This window comes from Panthera pardus, unplaced genomic scaffold (assembly GCF_024362965.1).
Source record: "Panthera pardus isolate Hobbes unplaced genomic scaffold, ASM2436296v1 HiC_scaffold_8, whole genome shotgun sequence".
Lineage (NCBI taxonomy): Eukaryota > Metazoa > Chordata > Mammalia > Carnivora > Felidae > Panthera > Panthera pardus.
The window spans coordinates 144,563,278-144,583,345 of record NW_026527013.1 but is presented as its reverse complement, the minus strand read 5'-3'; the positions used below and the strand labels follow the sequence as shown (position 1 = coordinate 144,583,345).

At 39.7% G+C, this 20,068-nt stretch overlaps 1 protein-coding gene across 2 annotated transcripts in view; it reads left to right on the top strand.

The window, feature by feature from the left end:
* The window catches only part of TNPO3 (transportin 3), a 76,908-nt gene extending 57,452 nt beyond the window's left edge, over positions 1-19,456 (top strand). For both annotated transcript variants that reach the window (XM_019452697.2, XM_019452698.2), the window contains 7 exons: positions 2,872-2,988; positions 4,093-4,187; positions 5,749-5,905; positions 6,857-7,024; positions 10,708-10,820; positions 17,373-17,464; positions 19,094-19,456. In XM_019452697.2, coding sequence (XP_019308242.1) covers positions 2,872-2,988; positions 4,093-4,187; positions 5,749-5,905; positions 6,857-7,024; positions 10,708-10,820; positions 17,373-17,433 — 711 coding nt within the window. In that variant the 3' untranslated portion in view covers positions 17,434-17,464; positions 19,094-19,456. The remainder of the gene's footprint in view (positions 1-2,871; positions 2,989-4,092; positions 4,188-5,748; positions 5,906-6,856; positions 7,025-10,707; positions 10,821-17,372; positions 17,465-19,093) is intronic.
* The last annotated feature ends 612 nt before the right edge of the window (positions 19,457-20,068 follow it).

Below are 20,068 nucleotides of genomic sequence, written 5' to 3'. Positions count from 1 at the left end.
TGTAACGTGTACAGGATTTGACATAGAAGTCTTTAGTACAAAAACTCTGCTGATGAAATGAAACACTTTTGTACGTATTAAATACAAACTCAGAAATATTTGAAAGCAATAAGTAGTGCCCATGGTAAGTATGGTGCCTCTGAGGGAAGCAGCCTGTCATCTATTCTGTGTAGTGATAGTTTAAATAGTAACACGTTTCCGTGTGAAATTAGGAAAAGAGAATGACTTTTTAAAAAAATTGTTTAATGTTTATTTTTGAGAGAGAAGAGAGAGAGAGCGCGCATGAGTGGAGGAGGGGCAGAGAGAGACACACACACACACACACAGGATCTGAAGCAGGCTCCAGACTCTGAGCTGACAGCACAGAGCCCGATGCGGGACTCGAGTCCACTAACTGCGAGGTCATGATCTGAGCTAAAGTCGGATGCTTAATGGACTGAGCCACCCAGGCGCCCCAGGAAAAGAGAATGACTTTAATGCTCAGCTCTTCTGTAGCAGTGCTAGGCATTTTTATACTAAATTTTTTTTTTTCTAAGATAGAGACAGAGCACAGGCTGGGGAGGGGCAGAGAGAGGGGGAGACACAGAATCCAAAGCAGGCTCCAGGCTCTGAGTTGTCAGCACAGAGCCCAATGCAGGGCTCGAACTCATAAACCACAAGATCATGACCTGAGCTGAAGTCAGACGCTTAACTGACTGAGCCGCCCAGGCACCCCACTAGTTTTCTTTTTAAAAATGGGTCCTGTTGGGGCACCTGGGTGGCTCAGTTGGTTGTGCATCTGACTCTTGGTTTTGTCTCAGATCATGATCCCAGGGGTCAAGCCCCACTTTGGGCTCTGCATTGAGCATGGAGTCTGCTTAAGATTCTCTCTCTCCCTCTGCCCCTCTCCCCGACTCGTGCTCTCTCATGCGCGCGTGCTCTCTCAAAGGAAAATATGTGTCCTGTCAAAATTTGCTGTCTCTTGGCCCAAAGAGATTTTTTTTTAATCTCAACCACAGTTGGTCACATAAGTCTTGTTATTTGTCAAAAAATAAGTTTGACTCTTATTTTTTTAATGTTTGTTCATTCGTTTGTTTGGGGGGGGGGGCGCAGAGAGATAGAGGGAGAGCGAGAATCCCAAGCAGACTCCACGCTTCAGCATAGAGCCCAACACGGGGTTTGATCCCACAAACCGCGAGATCATGATTTGAGTCAAAATCCGGAGTCACATACTTAACCGACTGAGCCACCCATATGCCCCAAGTTTGACTCTTTTAATCACCAAGATTGATAGGTAATTGCAATGGTGTGACTCACTGTATGAGGTTCTCCAAGATCATATTCACATCAAGAACTACTCTGTATGAGATGCCTATAGCTAGTGACTTAGATCACTAAGTAATTTGTGTTGATGTTAACCTTACAGCAGAGCCAGGATTGGATTGAGGCAAGTGAGGTGCCATGGATACAAAATTAAAAGAGGCAAGGCAGAGTGTCAACCTTGCATTTGCAGTAAGTGCCTATCAGTTGACATAGGCATAACTCTGCCTCCTTTATGTTGCAGATTTGAGTAAAGTTTACATTTACTATATCCTGATGATGCCATATGTTTGCACTGCATATGTTTCCACCTTTGGTTAAGTGTCCCCTTTAGTGTAATACATTCTGGGTCAAAGATAACTTGATTTAATGGCCCTTTGCTGTTAGAGGATACCCTCGTGACTTGGATTTTTTTTTTTTTTTTAATTCCTGCTAATTAAGTATGTGACCAGCCTAATAGAGGAGCACCTTGTATAGGAAGTATGTTCTAAAGTCAGTACATGTGGGGGAAAAAAAGTATTTTTTTAAATCCAAAATTCACAGGGTAGCAAACTAGAACCAGTGGGCCTGCCACGTATTTTTATAAATACAGTTTTACAAAGAAGAGGTAACCATGCTTATTCATTTAAGTATTCTCTATTGGCCAGTTTTGTGCTACTGTGGCGCAGTTGCGTAGACAGACTTGTAAAGCCAGCAAAGTCTAAAATTTTTACTATCTGGCCCTTGAAGAAAAAGTTTGTCAGCAACTGATGTAAATCATTCATTAAGCAATAGAGCATACAGTTGAGTACCCAGTACCAAACAGATTCATAGCTCCCATCACCTGCCCATTCCATTCCATGGTACATGCTAGTAAGAGTCAGTTACTTTGTCTTTCAGCCCCCACCCCATTCATTGAGTTGAATTTATATAATAAAATCAATACGTGTGTTGTGATGGCATTTTAAACATATGAATGTACAGATGCCTCTTAATTTTTGGAGGAGAGTAGGGTACAAATCCTAAACAAATCATTTAATTTAAATATGTATATTGTATTAACATTTTTATTTTCTTGAGATCCAGGTATCTTGGTTGGGAATACTGTTTTACTTTAAATAGAGGGGTTTAGGAGAAACTCAAAATTTAAACAGTGCCTTCAGAGTCTCCTTCAGGATGTTTGGTATTTTTAGCCCTCCTATGGCTATATGTGCCTTTTTTTTTTTTTCCTTAAGAGTTCATCTTCAAGGCAAAAGGAACAACCTTTAGGTGTTGGGATTTATGCTACGGGTTTGCAAATAGCTTGGATGATAGCATCCTAATGGCTTCCAGCTTGATGTATTATACAACCCTCTTACAACATTGTTTTGGGAAGATAAAAGGTAAAAGGCTTGATAGGACTCTAAAGAGAGTACTTGAAAATTATTGAAGAATTGAGCCTTGTGTTTTAGGAAATGTTGCCAACAAGCTTTACTATATTGTCTTAAAGAGAAGAAACCACTCTGTGTCTGAATGTCTTCCTCCAGACACTTTCCTAAGTTGATACTTTTTTTGGGGTACAAGAATTGAATTAACTGGTTTCTCTCTTGGCAGATGGTGAATGTGTACCACGTACATCAGCATTCTTGTTTCCTGTACCTTGGCAGTATCCTTGTGGATGAATACGGCATGGAAGAGGGCTGTCGGCAGGGACTACTAGACATGCTCCAGGTCTGTTTTCCCTGGGCAGTATCTTGGAGCGTCTATAGGCTTAGCAGTGTGTTCTTCACCATCTCTTGAATTCTCTTCCTTCTCTATGTCTCTCCTCCAGTCATGTTGATTTCCTAATAACAGGAAGGTAGAAACTTTTTTTTTTTTAATGTTTATTTTTGAGAGAGGGAGGGGCAGAGAGAGAGGGAGGGAGACACAGAATCCAAAGAAGGCTTCAGGCTCTGAGCTGTCAGCACAGAGCCCTTCTTGGGGCTTGAACTCCATAGCTGTGAGATCATGACCTGAGCCGAAGTCAGACGCTTAACCAGTTGAGCCACCCAGGTGCCCTGGGAGGTAGAAACTTTTTAGTTGTTCTCTGGACAGACATGGCTTAGGAGAATGAGAGAAGAGATTGACCGTATGAATGTAAAGATCATTACAGCTATTACGGCCTAACTTATTTATACTCTCTAGAGATATGGTCTTTTGAGAGGTAGAGAAAGGAACAAATGGATGTAAAACAAAGGATCTCTAAGCTCAAGCATAATTCTGTTTTTAATTTCTTGCCTGGAAAAATCAGTGAACTAGCTCACTTAGCAGGGATGGTTTTAGAGTAAATAGCAAGCATTGGAAAAGGCTCCTGATATATTGGTTTTTTTCCCCTTCTCGTCATAGGGAAGAAAATATATAAGGGAGTTAAATTATGATGCTCTTTCCCAAGATGTCTTTCCTTTAAACTGACATTTCATTGTTGTTATTATTATTATTATTATTGTTATTATTATTAAAATTTATAAAAATCTCCTTAGTGGACTAGACCACGTCTAATACATAAGCAGTCTTTACTTTGAGAAAATTCTAAAATTTTGAGAGGACATCTATCCAGTTTCATCAACTGAAATCTATACCCTAACCCTTTCTGAAATGTGGACTTCATATATAAAAACTGTATCAACTGAGAAAGATTTCTGTCTTCCTTTTCTTGAACTGATTTTCATCCGTCTTTTTCTTTTCCTATCCGTTCTTCCTCCCTTTGTTCCTTTTGTGTATATTGTGATATTTAACAAGTCTGGATGCTGTTGCATTTATATACACGTTTATTCTAAAATCACTGTTCTCTTTTAGGCACTGTGCATCCCCACCTTTCAGCTGCTAGAACAGCAGAATGGGCTCCAGAATCACCCTGACACCGTGGATGACCTGTTCAGGCTGGCCACCAGGTCAGTCCTTCTGAAGAGCAACCCTTTCTTTTATTGCTCATCCCCATCACTGCTTCGTCTTGTCACATAACGCTTGACTGTTTGCTTCTCTATAAAATGAGGTCAGTGGAGTAGAGGTAGGTTAGTGATTCATAGCCCAAAGTTAAGTTGTGAGCTGGAATATCCCTGTAAGTGAGGAAGAGGAGCTGGATGGGAGCAGGAGAAAGCAGCTGGGTTTCTGTCACAAAGGAGGGAACATGCACAAGACAATAAAACCAGCTTTGTAAAAACATTTGAATAGAAAATCTCCAGAATCCCCTGTGGTTTTAACTTTTTATGATGCTGTGATATCATGCTTCACTTCACATTTTCCTTGAGGAAGCTTGTCATCCTTTAGATATCATATCTCAGAGTGAAAAAATTTTTAGGATTTTAAGGTGCCTTAGAAGTTCACTTTGTAGTTCTGCCCCCAGCCTTCCACCCCCATTATTGCTTAAATTCCTTTTACCGATAACACTGATGATATTATTCCCAACACTGAAGGAATATTATTACTTATTTAGTCCCTGGACAAAAGAATTGAAAACAAATCAGTTAGTGAACATAAAAGCATTTTTTAATTAATTTTTTTGAGTTTGTTTATTTACTTTGAGAGAGACTGAGGGAGAATCCCAAGCAGGCTCCACAGAGTCAGCACAGAGCCTGACTTGGGACTTGAACTCACAAAACTGTGAGATCATGACCTGAGCTGAAATCAAGAGTCAGATGCTGAACCAACTGAGCCACCCAGGCACCCTGAACATAAAATCATTTAAAAATTATTCAAACTAAATTGTTATATATAATTATACAAGTAGTGTATGTTTTATCATTTATAAATGCAAAGTAGTATCGACTCTTTCATCTCAGGATTAAATATCAAACACTTTCTTTGGTAAGTTTTTGGACAAGTTAGAAACACCTTTGTTGTTGATATGAGAGAACTGTTGGGTGAGCTCTCCAGTGTCTGTTTTCCCAGTGTGTCTTCCTTGAAAAACTAATCCCCAGAGATGCTCTTTACACAAATGCTTACCTGGTGAAATAAATTTAGAATATATAGTATCTTTTTCATGGAGATTCTCCATGTATGTTAAAGGATCTGAAAAGTCTTACGGGAAATTGAGTGGAAAGTTTAGGGAGTTCCTATGTACCCACTGCACCTCTCCGCCACGCCCCCAACCTCCACAGTCTTCCTCACTGTCAGCATCCCCACTAGTGTGGTCTGTTTGTTGGAATTGATGAATCCTGTATTGGCACATCATTATCACCCAAAGTCCATAATTTACTTTAGGATTCATTCTTGATGGTGTACCTTGTATGGGTTTGGACAAATGTATAATGGCATGTATCCACCATTATAATATCACATGGAATAGTTTAATACCCTCATTCCCGGTGCTCCACCTGTTCAGCCCTCCCTCACCCTGTACCCCTAGCAACCACTGACCTTTTTTACTGTCTCTATCTATAATTTTGCCATTTAGTCTGGCTGCTTTTAGAGTCTAATCCTGTCACTTATACCTGGCCTGTCTTTCCAACCCAGGTTTATTCAGCGTAGTCCTGTTACCTTGCTGAGGAGCCAAGTGGTCATCCCTATCTTGCAGTGGGCCATTGCCTCTACTACCCTGGACCACCGGGATGCCAACTGTAGTGTCATGAGGTTCCTTCGAGACCTCATCCATACAGGGGTTGCCAATGATGTAAGTAGAAACATTGTACCTTTCTACTTTGCAGCTCATCATCTTTTCATAGCTCTTCCTTATTCCTTAGAGAATTTCCAGATTCTCCTTTTTGATCTGTATTTGATTTGTACATACCATTCACTAACCAAAACATCAACTATTTATAGCCTCTACTAAGTGCTGTAAGCTGTATAAAGCAGTATAAAAATATTTCTCCTCCCATGTCATTCAGTGTTTAGCTGAAAAGATAAATAGATATAAACATTTAAATAACAATAGGAAGGTAGTATTTGATTGCCAAATGAGTGATAAAAGTCATGATTGCTATGAGATCAGAGGAGGGAAAGCTTTTTGGTCAGAAGTAGGTTGGGAAGTGGGTTAATTTCTGGACGAAGAGGGACCTCAGTGGGGCCATTAGATATAGGTAGAATTTGGATGGATTGGAGAGGGGAAGATAGTCTTAACTGGGGCATAAATCATAATCAGAGAAAGTCAGGATAGTTCTAAGTATGTTAGGCAATTTAAGAGACCTGTTTGGCTGGAGTAGTAAAATGGTTCACAAAATTTTCAAAGTTAGATTTGGGTAAATGTGGAATAGAATTGAAGGTAACAGCAGTGGAGAAATAGCCACTATTTGAATGGGCTACTTATTTAAGAAACTAGAAATGAAAAGCAGTTTATAAAAAGTTATTTTTTTCTGAGATACTAGAAATATATATACACACACATATATACATACATATATATATACGTGTATATATATACGTATATATATACACGTGTGTGTATATATATATATGTGTATATATATATATATATATATACACATATATATTCAAAGACTATAGGAAGGAAGAAAATAAGTTTTTGAATCCAGCTATTAAGTATACACTTTCTTCTCCAGGAAAGAGGAGTTACTAGGTGGAAAGTTGAAATTAGAACATATCTTTTGCTCTTACTTCCTTATAGCACGAAGAAGACTTTGAATTACGGAAAGAACTGATTGGACAGGTGATGAACCAGCTTGGACAGCAACTTGTCAGCCAGCTGCTCCACACATGCTGCTTTTGTCTCCCTCCCTATACCCTACCGGATGTGGCTGAAGTGCTCTGGGAGATCATGCAGGTTGACAGGCCGGTAAGCTTGTTTTCATGAAGAACCCATTCTCACAGTTCTAAACTTTGGTTTCGGGAGGCTGACTATAACTTTGAAACCAGCCCTGTTGTATATCCATGGGGCTTAACCTAGGCAATATATTACTAAGTTTATTAGATGAAGGGGCCTGTGGAAGGCCAATAGTTCATTATTAGGTTTTTGAAAGTATGTTTGTGTCACTGTCATAGGGTTTATATTCCCTGAAGTGAATACTAAGCTTTGAATTCAGCTATGTGGCTGACGACTGAGAAATTTGTTCACTTGTGAGATGCCCATATATCAGTTATACAGTGTTACGGGTTATTCGAGAAGTGTTAATTCACTTCAAGCTCCTTAGATAGCACTGTATGAGTTTCCTTGGTAAATCTAGCCAAAGCTTTTGGGGATATAGAAATATAAAATTAGCTCACAATGTACACTTGGATTTGTTTCTTCTTTGGATTAATTTGCATCTTGTTTCAGTTCTTGCACCAGCTCATTTATCACCTGAGCACAGAATGTTTTTTTAGGATAGCCTAATGTCCAAGTAATTTCCAAGTAATGTCCAAGTAATTTCAGTATGGGCCACATGATCATAAATCGGGGTTATGTGTACTGCATGAAAGTTTTGAGCATAGTGGTAAAGTATATATATACCCTGTACACTAGGATATGTAATCTTTAATATTAATATAAAAGCAGTTCAGAAAAGTGCATAGTTGGTTCTAGTTAAAGTGAGCTAGCTGTCTTCCAGAACCACAGAAAATTCCAGATATACAAGTTTATTGTAACCTTTAAGTCTGTTACATCTCAATGTTGTCTCCTACTTTGTATCATTGATGGCAGTTGTTAGCCTCAGTTTCAGCAATTTCACAAAACAAAGTATACTTTTACTGTTAGAATCTCATGTCACTGAAGGGCGCCTGGGTGGCTCAGTTGGTTAATGGTCCAACTTCGGCTCAGGTCATGATGTTGCAATTCATGAGTTTGAGCCCCCACATCGGGCTCTGTGCTGACAGCTCAGAGCCTGGAACCTGCTTCAGATTCTGTGTCTCCCTCCCTCTCTCTGCCCCTCCCCCACTCGCATTCTCTCTTTCAAAAGTAAACACTAAAAACATTATTTTAACTTAAAAAAATCTCTATCACTGAGCTGAAAGTTCTGCCTTCAATTTATGTGTTCATCTCCAAAGTTCAGCGATTAATGTATATTGCCTTGGCATTTGCTTTACTTGATCTTTGGCTCAATCAAACAAAAGACAGTCATATATAGGGCAGATGCTTAATAAATTTTTAACATTTTCTTTATATTTATACTTCAGAAATAGCCACTTGAACTTTAATTCCTATATATCAAACTCTGAGACTTCTATGTGACTTTGGTTCCATCAGATACCTCTGCAGTTCTTCCATGGGAACTTGCTTCAGGAATAAAATAGTGTCTACAGTTCCTGTTGCTGGTTGTTCAGTATGTTCTGTTTCAATCTTATACAGCAATATTTTTGTATTTTTCTGAAGAAAGTACTCAGTGGGCCCCTCAAGACCAACAAGTTTAATTCCAGAAGTCATTGACATGAGAAAAAAAATTTGCATGCTCTTTTCACTTTTTTACAAATATACTTGGTTCCCAACTAACAAAACTTGTTTTGTAAATTTAACTTTATAAAAACATTCTTGATTTCTAAACATGTGGTTAAGTGCTAACAGAAGAAGAAAATTAGAACAGCAAGGTTAAGCAGGAACAAAAACCAGATAGCCATAGGCTCTTAAGAGTTTACTGTATAGATACCCACAGAATGTGTGTCAAGAAATTTAAAGTGATTGTTTTATATAAATATCAACCTGAAACGGAGTTTTTGTAAAGGAACTCTTACATAAATTTGGGTTGCCTGTACCCCAACAACTGATTAAAATTCTAATGATGTAAACCCAAAGAAAATTTACATTCTTTTTCTTTTTAAGTTTATTTATTTTTGAGAGAGAGAGAGAGAAAACGAGTGGTGGGGAGGGGAAAGAGTTTCAAGCAGGCCGCACGCTCAGCAGAGCCCAGCATGGAGTTCCATCTCACAGCTGCAAGATTACCACCTGAACCAATATCAAGTCAGACGCTCAACTGACTGAGCCACCTAAGCACCCGAAAATTTGCATTCTTGAGCACTTTCATAGTCATACCGTTTCCAAAATTCACACAAATTCTTCAGTAGAAGATGGCATATCATCTTTGCTTGTGACTTGAATAAACTATTTAAACTCTTACCTCTGTTCTTCCTTTTCTTTGTTGGATACCCATCTGGCAAATTTATTCATTGTTTCCAACCAAATTTTTCAGATGATGCTGAAACCCATTGTGTGCTAGCTAGTTTTTGCTTTTTAGTTTAGTTTCTTACTGTTCTTTTTTTTTTTACTGTTTATTTATTTTTGAGTGAGAGAGAGAGTGCAAGCTGGGGAGGGGCAGAGTGGGGCAGAGGGGAGACAGAATTTGAAACAGGCTCCAGGCTCTGAGCTGTCAGCACAGAGCCTGACGTGGAGCTCGAACTCACGAACTTCGAGATCATGACCTGAGCCGAAATCAGACGCTTAATGGACCCAGGTGCTCTGTTTCTTATTGTTCTTGTTTGGGGGTGTACTGTAGTTAACTCACAGGCTATTTTTGGATGCCAAAACTATCAATTAAGCGTTCTTCCTGTATCTCTTTTCCCTGTGTGTTTTTATCTTTAGTAGAGTGTTGTCTTTCTTGGGGGCAGCATTTGGAGAGCGATACTTCTTAAGCATTTTTAATGGAATATTTACTTTTGCTCTGGTTTGTTATCATAAGTCAACATATCGGGGGAATATATAATGTAAAAGTTTAGTTATAAAAAAGGTTATCTTACTGCTGAAAACTGACCAAAGTATACATCCTATTTAAGAAAGGCATGAAAAATTAGAGCGGACTCAAAGAAAAACAGTTCATTGAAAATAAGAACCCAGAGGAAGTCTCTAGAATTTTGATTATTAGTTTGAAGAGGAAGGAAGTAAGGGGAATAGGGGCAGACAGGTTACTATCAGGTTATGCTCAGATAGTAAATAATATTCTTTTAAATAGCAACCAGAGTGAGCAACAAAATTTTCTGACTCAGAGTACAGGTAGGTATCATAAAGAAGTGACTGGAAATGACTGTTCTCCTAAGAGAGATGACCTTAAAATCCTTAGGGCTCTGGATTTATATTATATTATGTATATATAATTTTGACATGTTTACTTACTGTACTTTTTGCCCTTGCTTTTTGTGGTACTGAACTTTTGCCTTTGACCTTTTCACCAAAGAGTTTTCTGGCAGCTGTTTAATTTTTTTGAAATTAAAAAGTTTATCATTAAACTTCTGGCAGAAGTTTAATGATAGGAATAGAGCAGTAGCATCATCCAGAAAAGACTTCACTTCCAAAGTAGAAGGGCTCTTTCTGAAATGATGCCTGCTACTACTTCTTTGAATGGAAGTCTAGGTTTGCCTTCCTTTGCAAACTGTTCCAAACCCCAGAGGTTTGAAAGGCCTAAAGATAGTACTGCTTTGTTAATTCCTTTACTTGCTTCCAAGTCTGGAAGAACTAATGCTGCTAAGAAAAACCTGTGAGTCTTTGTTATTACTTGTAGGGTCCAGTTGAGTAAGTCCTGTCTCCTCTTATAACTCTTAACCCTCTTCTCTGCACAGACTTTTTGTCGATGGTTAGAGAATTCCTTGAAAGGTTTGCCAAAGGAGACAACCGTGGGAGCCGTCACAGTGACACACAAACAACTTACAGATTTCCACAAACAAGTCACTAGGTGAGTGATGTGGGGTTTTGGGGGTTTTTTTTGTCTTTTTAAGGAATATAAACAGAAGCTGGAGGTGTGCAGGAAAAAATACATCTTTGTTTCTCATACCAAATTTACCTAAGAGTATATTTCTTGTATGCCTTTGTAAACTCACAATTTACTGTCTGTTTACATTGAATTGCACAAATTGGCATTAGAAAGAAACCAGTCTGGGGGGGACATATCATCATGCTGTATAGGTGTGCATCAGTTTTACTGTACAAATGTATTAACTGGTATCAGATCTTAATGGGTAAGTGGAAGCATTATTTCTTCCAAAAGAAAAGTGCATTGAGCAGCCCACTGCCCTTCATAAGATCTGTCTTTATCTTTCTGAAGTCCTTCTCTGTTCTCATCCATGTTCAGGTGTCAGGAATGCAGATGTGAATAGGTGAAGCATTAGCTGTGAAACGTAGATGATGTAAACTGCAGTGAGTTGGAAAATTTTCGCCACGCCTAAAGATACTGAAATTCTAATATTTTGAGATAGGGAGCGTGCACATGTACGTGAGCCGGGGAGGGGCAGAGAGAATCCCAAGCAGGCTCCGCACTGTAAGCACAGAGCCTGACGTGGGGCTCCATCTCACGAACCATGAGCTCATGACCTGAGCTAAAATCAAGAGTGAGATTGCTTAACAAACTGAGCCACCCAGACACTCCTTTAGGTATTGACTTATATTCATACAGTGGTGGAATGATTTATAGGTCTGATAATGTGTGTTACAGTAAGGTTTGGTGATAGTGAAAACACTGGAAATATTCTAATTGCCCATCAAGAGAGAATAATTAATAGAATGTAACTAAACAGGCACTAAAAAAAGATGCAAGAATATGCATGTGATGATATAGAAAGTGTATGATACAGGGGAAAAAATAACAGTATCATATAACCCAACTTGTACTGACAATTTAAAAACATTTTGTCATAAAATACCATAGAATTTACCGTTTCAGCCATTCAACCATTCTTAAGTGTGCTGTTCGTAGTGTTACATACATTCACATTGTTGCACAATTCCAGAATTTTTTTTCATCTTGTAAGGCTGAAACTATAACCATTAAACAGCTCCCTCTCTTCCTGTCCCCTAGTCCCCATCAACCATTATTCTACTTTATGTTTCTATGATTTGACTACTCTAGATATTTCATACAAGTGAAATCATATGGTATTTGTCCTTTTGTGACTCACTTAGCATAATGTTCTCAAGGTTCATCCATGTTGTAGCATTTGTCAGAATTTCCTTCCTTTTTAAGGCTGAAAAACATTCCATTTTATGTATATACTACATTTTATTTATTCACTCATCTGTTGATGGACATTCGGACTGCTTCTACCTCTTGGCTATTGTAAGTAATGCTGCTATGAACATAAGTGTACAAATATCTCTTCAAGATCCTGCTTTCAGTTCTTTTGGATTGAGAAGAATTCTCAACACTGTCCTTTTCCCCACTGGATGGTCTTTGGTACCCTTATTGAAAATCATTTGAGGGGCGCCTGGTGGCTCAGTCGGTTAAGCGTCTGACTTCAGCTCAGGTCATGATCTCACAGCTCAGAGGCTGGAGCCTGCTTTAGATTCTTTCTATGTCTCCCTCTCTTTTCTGCCCCTCCCCCGCCTGTGCTCGCTCGCTCTCTTCTCTCTCTCTCAAAAATAAACATTAAAAAAATTAAAAAAAAAAAAAAAGAAAGAAAATCATTTGAGCATATATGTAAGGGATTTATTTTGGGCCCTCTCCTCTATTCCATTGATCTCTTTATGTCAGTACCATACTGTTTTGATTACTATGGCTTTCTAATAATTTTGAAATTGGGAAGTGTAAGACCTCCAACTTTGTTCTTTGTCCAAGATTATCTTGGCTATTCGGGGTCTTTTGAGATTCCATGTGAATTTTAGGGTAGATTATTTTATTTTCACAAAAAAAGTCATTAGAAGTTTTGATAGGGATTGCATCAGATCTATAGATTGCTTGGAGTAGTATTGACATCTTAACAATTTAAGTCTTCCAGTCCATGAACATGAGATGTCTTTACATTTATTGGTGTTTTTAATTTCTTTCAGTAACATTTTATAGTTTAAGTATTATAGTCTTTTTGATGCATCTATAAATGAACAAACTTGTACTTTATTTTTTTTAATATAATTTTCATGTATGATATGTATGTATTTTCAAGTAATCTCTACACTCAGTGTAGGGCTCAAACTCACAACCCCAAGATCAAGAGTCACATGCTCCACCAACTGAGCCAGCCAGGTGCCCCTAAAGACTTTTATTTGTTGTTGTTGTTGTTGTTGTTATTGTTTTAATGTTTATTTATTTTCGAGTCAGGAAGGGGTCGAGGCAGGGGATGGGGGGGAACACAGAATCTGAAGCAGACTCCAGGCTCTGAGCTGTTAGCACAAACCCAGGAACCGTGAGATCATGTCCTGAGCCAAAGTTGGATGCTTAACCGACTGAGCCACCCAGGTGCCCCTCAACTTGCACTTTTATTTTTTATTTATTTATTTTTTTAATGTTTATTTTTGAGACAGAGAGAGACAGAGCATGAACGGGGGAGGGGCAGAGAGAGAGGGAGACACAGAATCGGAAGCAGGCTCCAGGCTCTGAGCCATCAGCCCAGAGCCTGACGCGGGGCTCGAACTCACGGACCGCGAGATCGTGTCCTGAGCTGAAGCCGGATGCTTAACCGACTGAGCCACCCAGGCACCCCCCAACTTGCACTTTTAAAAGCTGTTTTATTGTATATATTATACATATACATAGTAAATTTCTCGAAAGATACACAGCTAGGACCAGGATCGGAGAGGAGGGAAGACTTTTCACTTTTTATTTCATAACTTTCTCTACTTTTTTTCAGGAGCATGTGGTATACTTTTATAAATAACCCAGACCTAGTTTTTAAAGGGGGAAGAAAATAAAGGTTAGGCGATGGTACAGGGGTTACTTTTCTTTTCTGAGACTTGATTTCTTAATCTTACTTTGCAAAATGGTTTACTTTCTCATCTCCCGGAGTTTCTCCAGTAATTGTGTTAATTTGTTAAAATCCCAAACCTATGAGTGATGTTATTTTGCAGCTTACTAAGTGTCTTAACATCATGTCCCCAAAGTAACTGACTTTTAGCCACAGATCAAGTGACATGCATGACTGAAACATAGCATGTGACTACCTTCATGCCACATTTTGGCAGAAGAAGGGAATTTCCCCTTTTCTAGATAGGTGTGTATTGACTGGGATAACTTCACAAAATTATGTTCTTTTCACTATGAGTCTTCACAGTAGAAGTAGAATTCCACCTACAAGCTGCCTCAGGAGAAAGAGTGTGGCTTCTTTCTGCTATTTTTTGCTGTATTCCATCTAGTATTGGTCAGTAGAAGAGCAGGATCAGACTGGCTCTAATTTCCATAAAGCAAATGGGAGTCTGGGGAGAGAACCTTCAAAGGACTAGGCTTACAGTCAAGGCTGTTGGCTTGAATGTTGTCACTGAACTTCAGCTTATTCATCTGCAAAATAGGGTTAGTAATACCTATCTTATTCACAAGGGTTATTATGAGATACCACATGGAAATCTGAAGATTTGTCACGTAGTAGGTGATCAGTGAATGTTAACTTTCTCCATGGAAAAGAACCTGCTGGAATGTCATTATGCACTTACAAAGCTAGCCGGAGCATGTCTCCTGACAGCTCTAAGGCAACCACCCACACATTCTAAAATAAGTCTCCACCAAACCTGTATTCCCTTATCTGGGTTAATCTGTGACAAATAGAATGATAGAGAAAGTCAGAAAAGTCATGGAATTCCCTAACTTAAGGAGAACTGAGGGGCACGGAAAAGGAACCCAAACAATGCAATGTTACAAACAAAAACATCTGTGATCTTTGCCCTGTGATAGGGGGAAATGAAGATGCACTACCAACTTGGCCTACTTGATCTCTCACCGCTGAACAAGTTTTGCAGCTCCTCCTATAGTAGGCTGTGACAGTGGTGGGAAATGAACAGAAGTTGTAATGTTAAGGTGCTAGAGAAAAGATTTGAGATTGCTCACCTCCTCATAGTAATTCTCTTTCTCTAGTATGCACGTTGCCCTTGAACCTTCTGTTCCATGCATGACTCAGTCTCCCTTTTGAAGTTGAGGTCCTGTAACTCCTGCCTCAACATGTTGCTTTGTTTGCCATTCTAGCAGGGAAGGTAAACTGGTTCAGTTTCATTTCAGCAAGTCCAAGCCTGTTTTTCACATAGTACTGGTAATTAATTAATTCCCTAACATGTTTAGTTGGTCAGCTTCTGCTGGGGCTTTTCATTCTGCAATAATCATTCTTGGTCTCCAAGCACCACTAATTATGACTAGAAGAAATCCTGCCATCATTTCCCATTTCTCTATGTTGGTGTTTATTCTCTGACTCTTATCACTTGCATGATGATCTCAAGGTCAGAAGATGTTGAATAAAAGGAAGCATGGACACTAGAGTTAGAGGCCAGTATGGGGCTGTCTTCTTGCTCAAGTTGTTAGTTAGAGCCTGGTTACTCTCCATTATGCACCAGAACATTGGGTGAAAAGGGTTGCATTTCTCAGCAAACCGCTACTAGGATTATGGGGTTTGAGGAATGGTCACCATAAAAGTATTCAGAAGTATGGTGAAAGGATTGGAATTGTGGGACTGGAAGCCAGAAAATAGAACCTAGAAAAATAGTGGCCATTTTAAATGAATGAAATGGAAAATAATTGCCAGAAGGTTTGAGGCAGAAAACAAAATACTTCTGGCTTTTACGTTTTTCTTTTTTAAAAAAATTCATTTCTTTGGGCTTAATCACCAAGGAAGGACACATTAAACATTTGGCTGCAGCTCCGGACACCAGAGCACTTGCCCACAGGACTAGGAGTGGAGCTGAGCTGGTTCGAGATGCTGGCCTTACCCCTCCTTCACCCTGGCTCACCACAGATCTCTGTGCTTGCATTTTGGTTTCGGCACTTTTCCTCCTGTGTCACAAGAGAGGCAAGGAGTGGAGTTATCGTGCTCTTCCAGATTAAACCAAGCTGTCTGTTTGAGAAGGGTCGAATTTAAAACACATAAGGCTTTAGGATAGCAAAAGAATCTTCAGTCCCCATTGCTGTCCCACGGTTTAACTGTTTCCTGTTATCGTAGTTCGTTACAATAGAATGCCTCACAGTGGCTTCTTTTGGGTTACACATCTTTTTCCTTTGTGACAGTGGAAGCGTGAGTGATATGTGCTCGCCGCCCCAACTACCTCCTTTGTAGTCAGTATTGATTTGGAAATAGACTGAGGAAGGTAATGGTTGTATTTGAAACATGTTAAATTCACAAATGGCAGAATTTCAATAAACCCAGAAGACTTCATCATTTTCATTACATTGTTAAGATGAAGAGAGACTGGAAGAAAGTTTCTAGAATATTCTGTCGAATCGAATCCTGGAGTCTAAATCAAGGTTCATAATGATATTTCAGACCTTATAATAGGTGGGGAAATCCAGATGTAGGCACTAAGGGGATAGTTCTCATTCCACCTTCTTCTCTGTGGAGTCATTGTTAGCAGTTCCTTCCCAGGTGTTTAACTGTTAAGAGAAGGAGAGAGCACTTTTCTTCTGAAGATGAACCCTAGGTGGGAGTCTGTGGTTCCTAAGTTTTTCTGAGCCAAAGAGAGGGTTGCAGAAGGATGAGCGTATTAGGAAGTACTTCCTTTTCCACTGTTTTTAGCTTAGCTTTGTGTTTAGTTACCAACACTGGTTATGCAGACTGACAACAAAAGAATGAAGCGAGCATCAACTGATTTCTTGGTGACTGTTTTGGACAAAAGAGGCCTTTTGAAAAAACAGGGTCAGATGAATATTGGGCTATTCAAACCCCATCTCACTGCTTGCCTAAGGACCAAGTCCTGCTTCCTCCTTCTCCCTTTCTACATGTCTTAAGCCTTTCCTATCTCCTCTCCCTTCTCCTCCCACAGGAGGAAACCCTGAGCAGCCTGTTCAACTAGAAAATCAATGACTGATAGAGGCTTAGTTGCTGGACTGGGCTTTGTAAACAAAATCTGCCTTTGGAAGAGAACGAGGAAACCAGGGTCTCTTAGTTCAGCTTGTAGAGTTAAAATTATCAGCCTTAGGTGGATATGCTTGCTTTTTTACTTGGGAGTTCTGGCTTTCTTGTGTTTATGTCAGGGACTTCAACGAAGTGTCGAACTGATATAATCCTCCAGACATTATGAGGTCAGTAATAGATGCGGCAACTGAAGCAGCTTGGTAACTCGCCCAAGAGCGGTGGACCCAAGATTCAAACCTTGGCAGTTTTTCTCCATACACTCTTTGGAAAGCATACAGCATATAATTATTCTCATATGCAGTAGTTGGTATTTGCCTTTGAGTTACAGAAAGATCAGAAGCAGTCAAGAGACAGTAGAGAGAGCTCCAAGCAGAGCTGAGATCCTTCTCTGTGTACTTCAGTGTTGCGGTTGTTTTTCAGCATATTGTATCTTTCTCCTGAGTCAGGGAACCATCCTGCCTTTTCTTTTCCAGTGCTGAGGAATGTAAACAAGTTTGCTGGGCCTTGCGAGACTTCACCAGGTTGTTTCGATAGCTCACGCTCCTGCACTGTGCCTGTCACCCAGGTGAGTGTCTCACCTTTTTCCCTGGCTGTCAGGAATGCTTGGGGATGACGTAGGTTTTAATGCCCATCATGGGACTTATACTATAGCTGGTCAGGGAAGGACTTAACAGTTTAACACTGCTGAACAGCTAGGAAATGCAGGGCCCTGATTTTCTTGGGCTAAGGCAGCCAGTATTGTCAGCTGCTTTTGCATGCCGTCTTCACCCCCACAGGAAAGTTATTATAGAAGAGCTAAAATAAATAAATAAATAAAAATCTTCCTGTAATCTTCTTACAGACATTTTAGGGTGGTAAATGTGTATATTAAACGAATTAAGTATTTTTTAACCTGGCTACCTTGGTGAAAACAGTGCTGACCTATTTCGACTGTGATTACCTGACACCATTTTCCTAAAATTGACCTTCTAGATCAATGAGCAAAGATACTTATTCTTACCACGTTTATAGTCTAGATGCTGAAATGCCAGGTTTTTATCACTTTTATCGTCTGAATGCTGAAATGACCAAGGCCAGAGGTATAGGAAAGGTGTAGGAAAGCCTCTTTGTCTAGCTCTTGATCATCAGTTTTTCTCCCATGTGCTTCCTAACACTCGTTCTGAGGTAAAGCAAGAAGCTTAACTGAGGACAGAAAGCACTTGGTAGTGGGATTTGGGTGCCAATTTCTTCACTGAGAGAAGAAAGGCAGCTCTCCTCTTAAGCCCTACCTTTGATGTCTTAGGCAGAATTTATTCTCCCAGGAGGCAATTCTCAACGAATGTGCAGCACCTCCCTGACGGTTTCTGTTATTAAATGCACCAGTAGATTAAGGGACTCTTCAGCAGTGCCTAACCACACCAGAAATTATTTCTAAACTTTGGTTCTTTAATAAGTAGTGATATCATCTGGGATCTTCAAGTCTTGCAGTGTCAGGAATAGCTAACATTGATACACTCAGGCTTCTCAGTGGACAGCTATGAATGTTGATAGCTAACGTTTATGGTGCCTTTACTGTGGGTCGGATACTGTTTCCAGTGCTTTATAAGATAATCCTCAGGCGGTTCTGTGAGTTAGTGACCGTTTTTATTCCCATTTTACAGGGGAATAGAGGTTCCAAATGTTAAACGATTTGCGCGATTGTCACAGTAATTTATAGAGCTACGATTCAGGTGTGGACATTGTGGTGCCAGAGTCCTCACTTTTAACCATGGTACTTCATACTTTTACATAGTACCTTTTCATACAGACTAAATCAGTGGTTTTTAAAATTTTGTGAGCAGGCAGAGTCTTCCTTCAGGCTAAACTCTTGCATGAAACGCCAGTATATAAACAGACTGAAATCGATATTTTGTGGTTGGTTTGGGGTGGGCAGCCTGGACCTGTTGGTTCGCTCTACCCCCAACATACATTCCCTAGTTTCCACAGCACACTCAGAATCAGAAAAGGGCTGCAGACTGTATCGTTAAAGCAGAAGCTGTCTTGAAATCACAAGTAAAACATCCAACTTCTTCTTTTTTTTTTTTTTTAAACTGAGTCCTTGTTGCAGAGGGTAGAATGAGGTACCTGAGCAAGTAGAGAAACGTCTGCCTTGACTTTGTAAGAAGCTTACTATGTCCTGGACCACAATTATTGACTGTTTCCTCTCTTTTGTCAGGAATGTCTTTTTTAATTAGAAGACAGGAAGAAAACAAAAACCAGACTGTGTCCCACAATCAGAAACCTCCATTGTGGCAGAGGGGCCTTCACCGCCACCAGGGCGTCCCGCCAGACAGGGAGAGACTCCAGCCTTCAGAGGCCATCCTGAGGAGTTCCTGTTTGGGGGTGTGAGGGAAAATCAGCGCGGTTTAAAAAAAAGATGGCTGTGGCCTGTCCGGTGTGGTGGGAGGGGAGCTGGTTTCCTGGTGAACTTGTTTCAAAAGGAAAAGTAATTTTAAAGAAATAAAAAAGGAAACAAAAAAAAGGAAAACTAAACTGAAACCAGAACTGAAACGTTCACTTGGCAGCAGTGACATGCACACATGCACACACGTACCTACACACACATGCTAACATGCATGTGCACATACAATAAAATAAAAGTACAAATTTTTATGAAGCAGAAACCATTTACTTAGGGAAAATGGGAATTCAGATGAAATCGCTGCAATTGGAAGAAAAGGGTCAGGATCCTCTCTTAAGGTTTTCTATTTTTTTTTCCTCTCTTTCTCTCCCACCCTCCCTTCTTGCCCTTTCCCCCTCCTCTTTTAACGAAAACGAGTAGAAATTTATCGCACTCTCCCAGCGTTTCTTCCCACCTCTAGAGTTGCTCAGACGAGGAGCCTGTTTGTTTTATATCATGGTCACATCAGTGATACCAGGACCTGTGAGGGCCAAAAGTCATGTATATCCCAACCCTGACTCTGTCCAATCTCTAAATCCACTTCCAATCCACAGTGGGTTGTCATCAGCCAAAATTAGGGTGAGTGGGATATAAATGTATATTCTGAGTTTTAGGTTTTTTTAAGATTTTTTTTTTTTTTTTTTTTTTTTAATTTTTCACCCACAGACAGGAGAGAGGGAAAAAGGAGGGTGGGTGGGAAATATGAGGGAAAGTGTTTACAGGGCTAACTGTATTTTACTAAAAAATGTG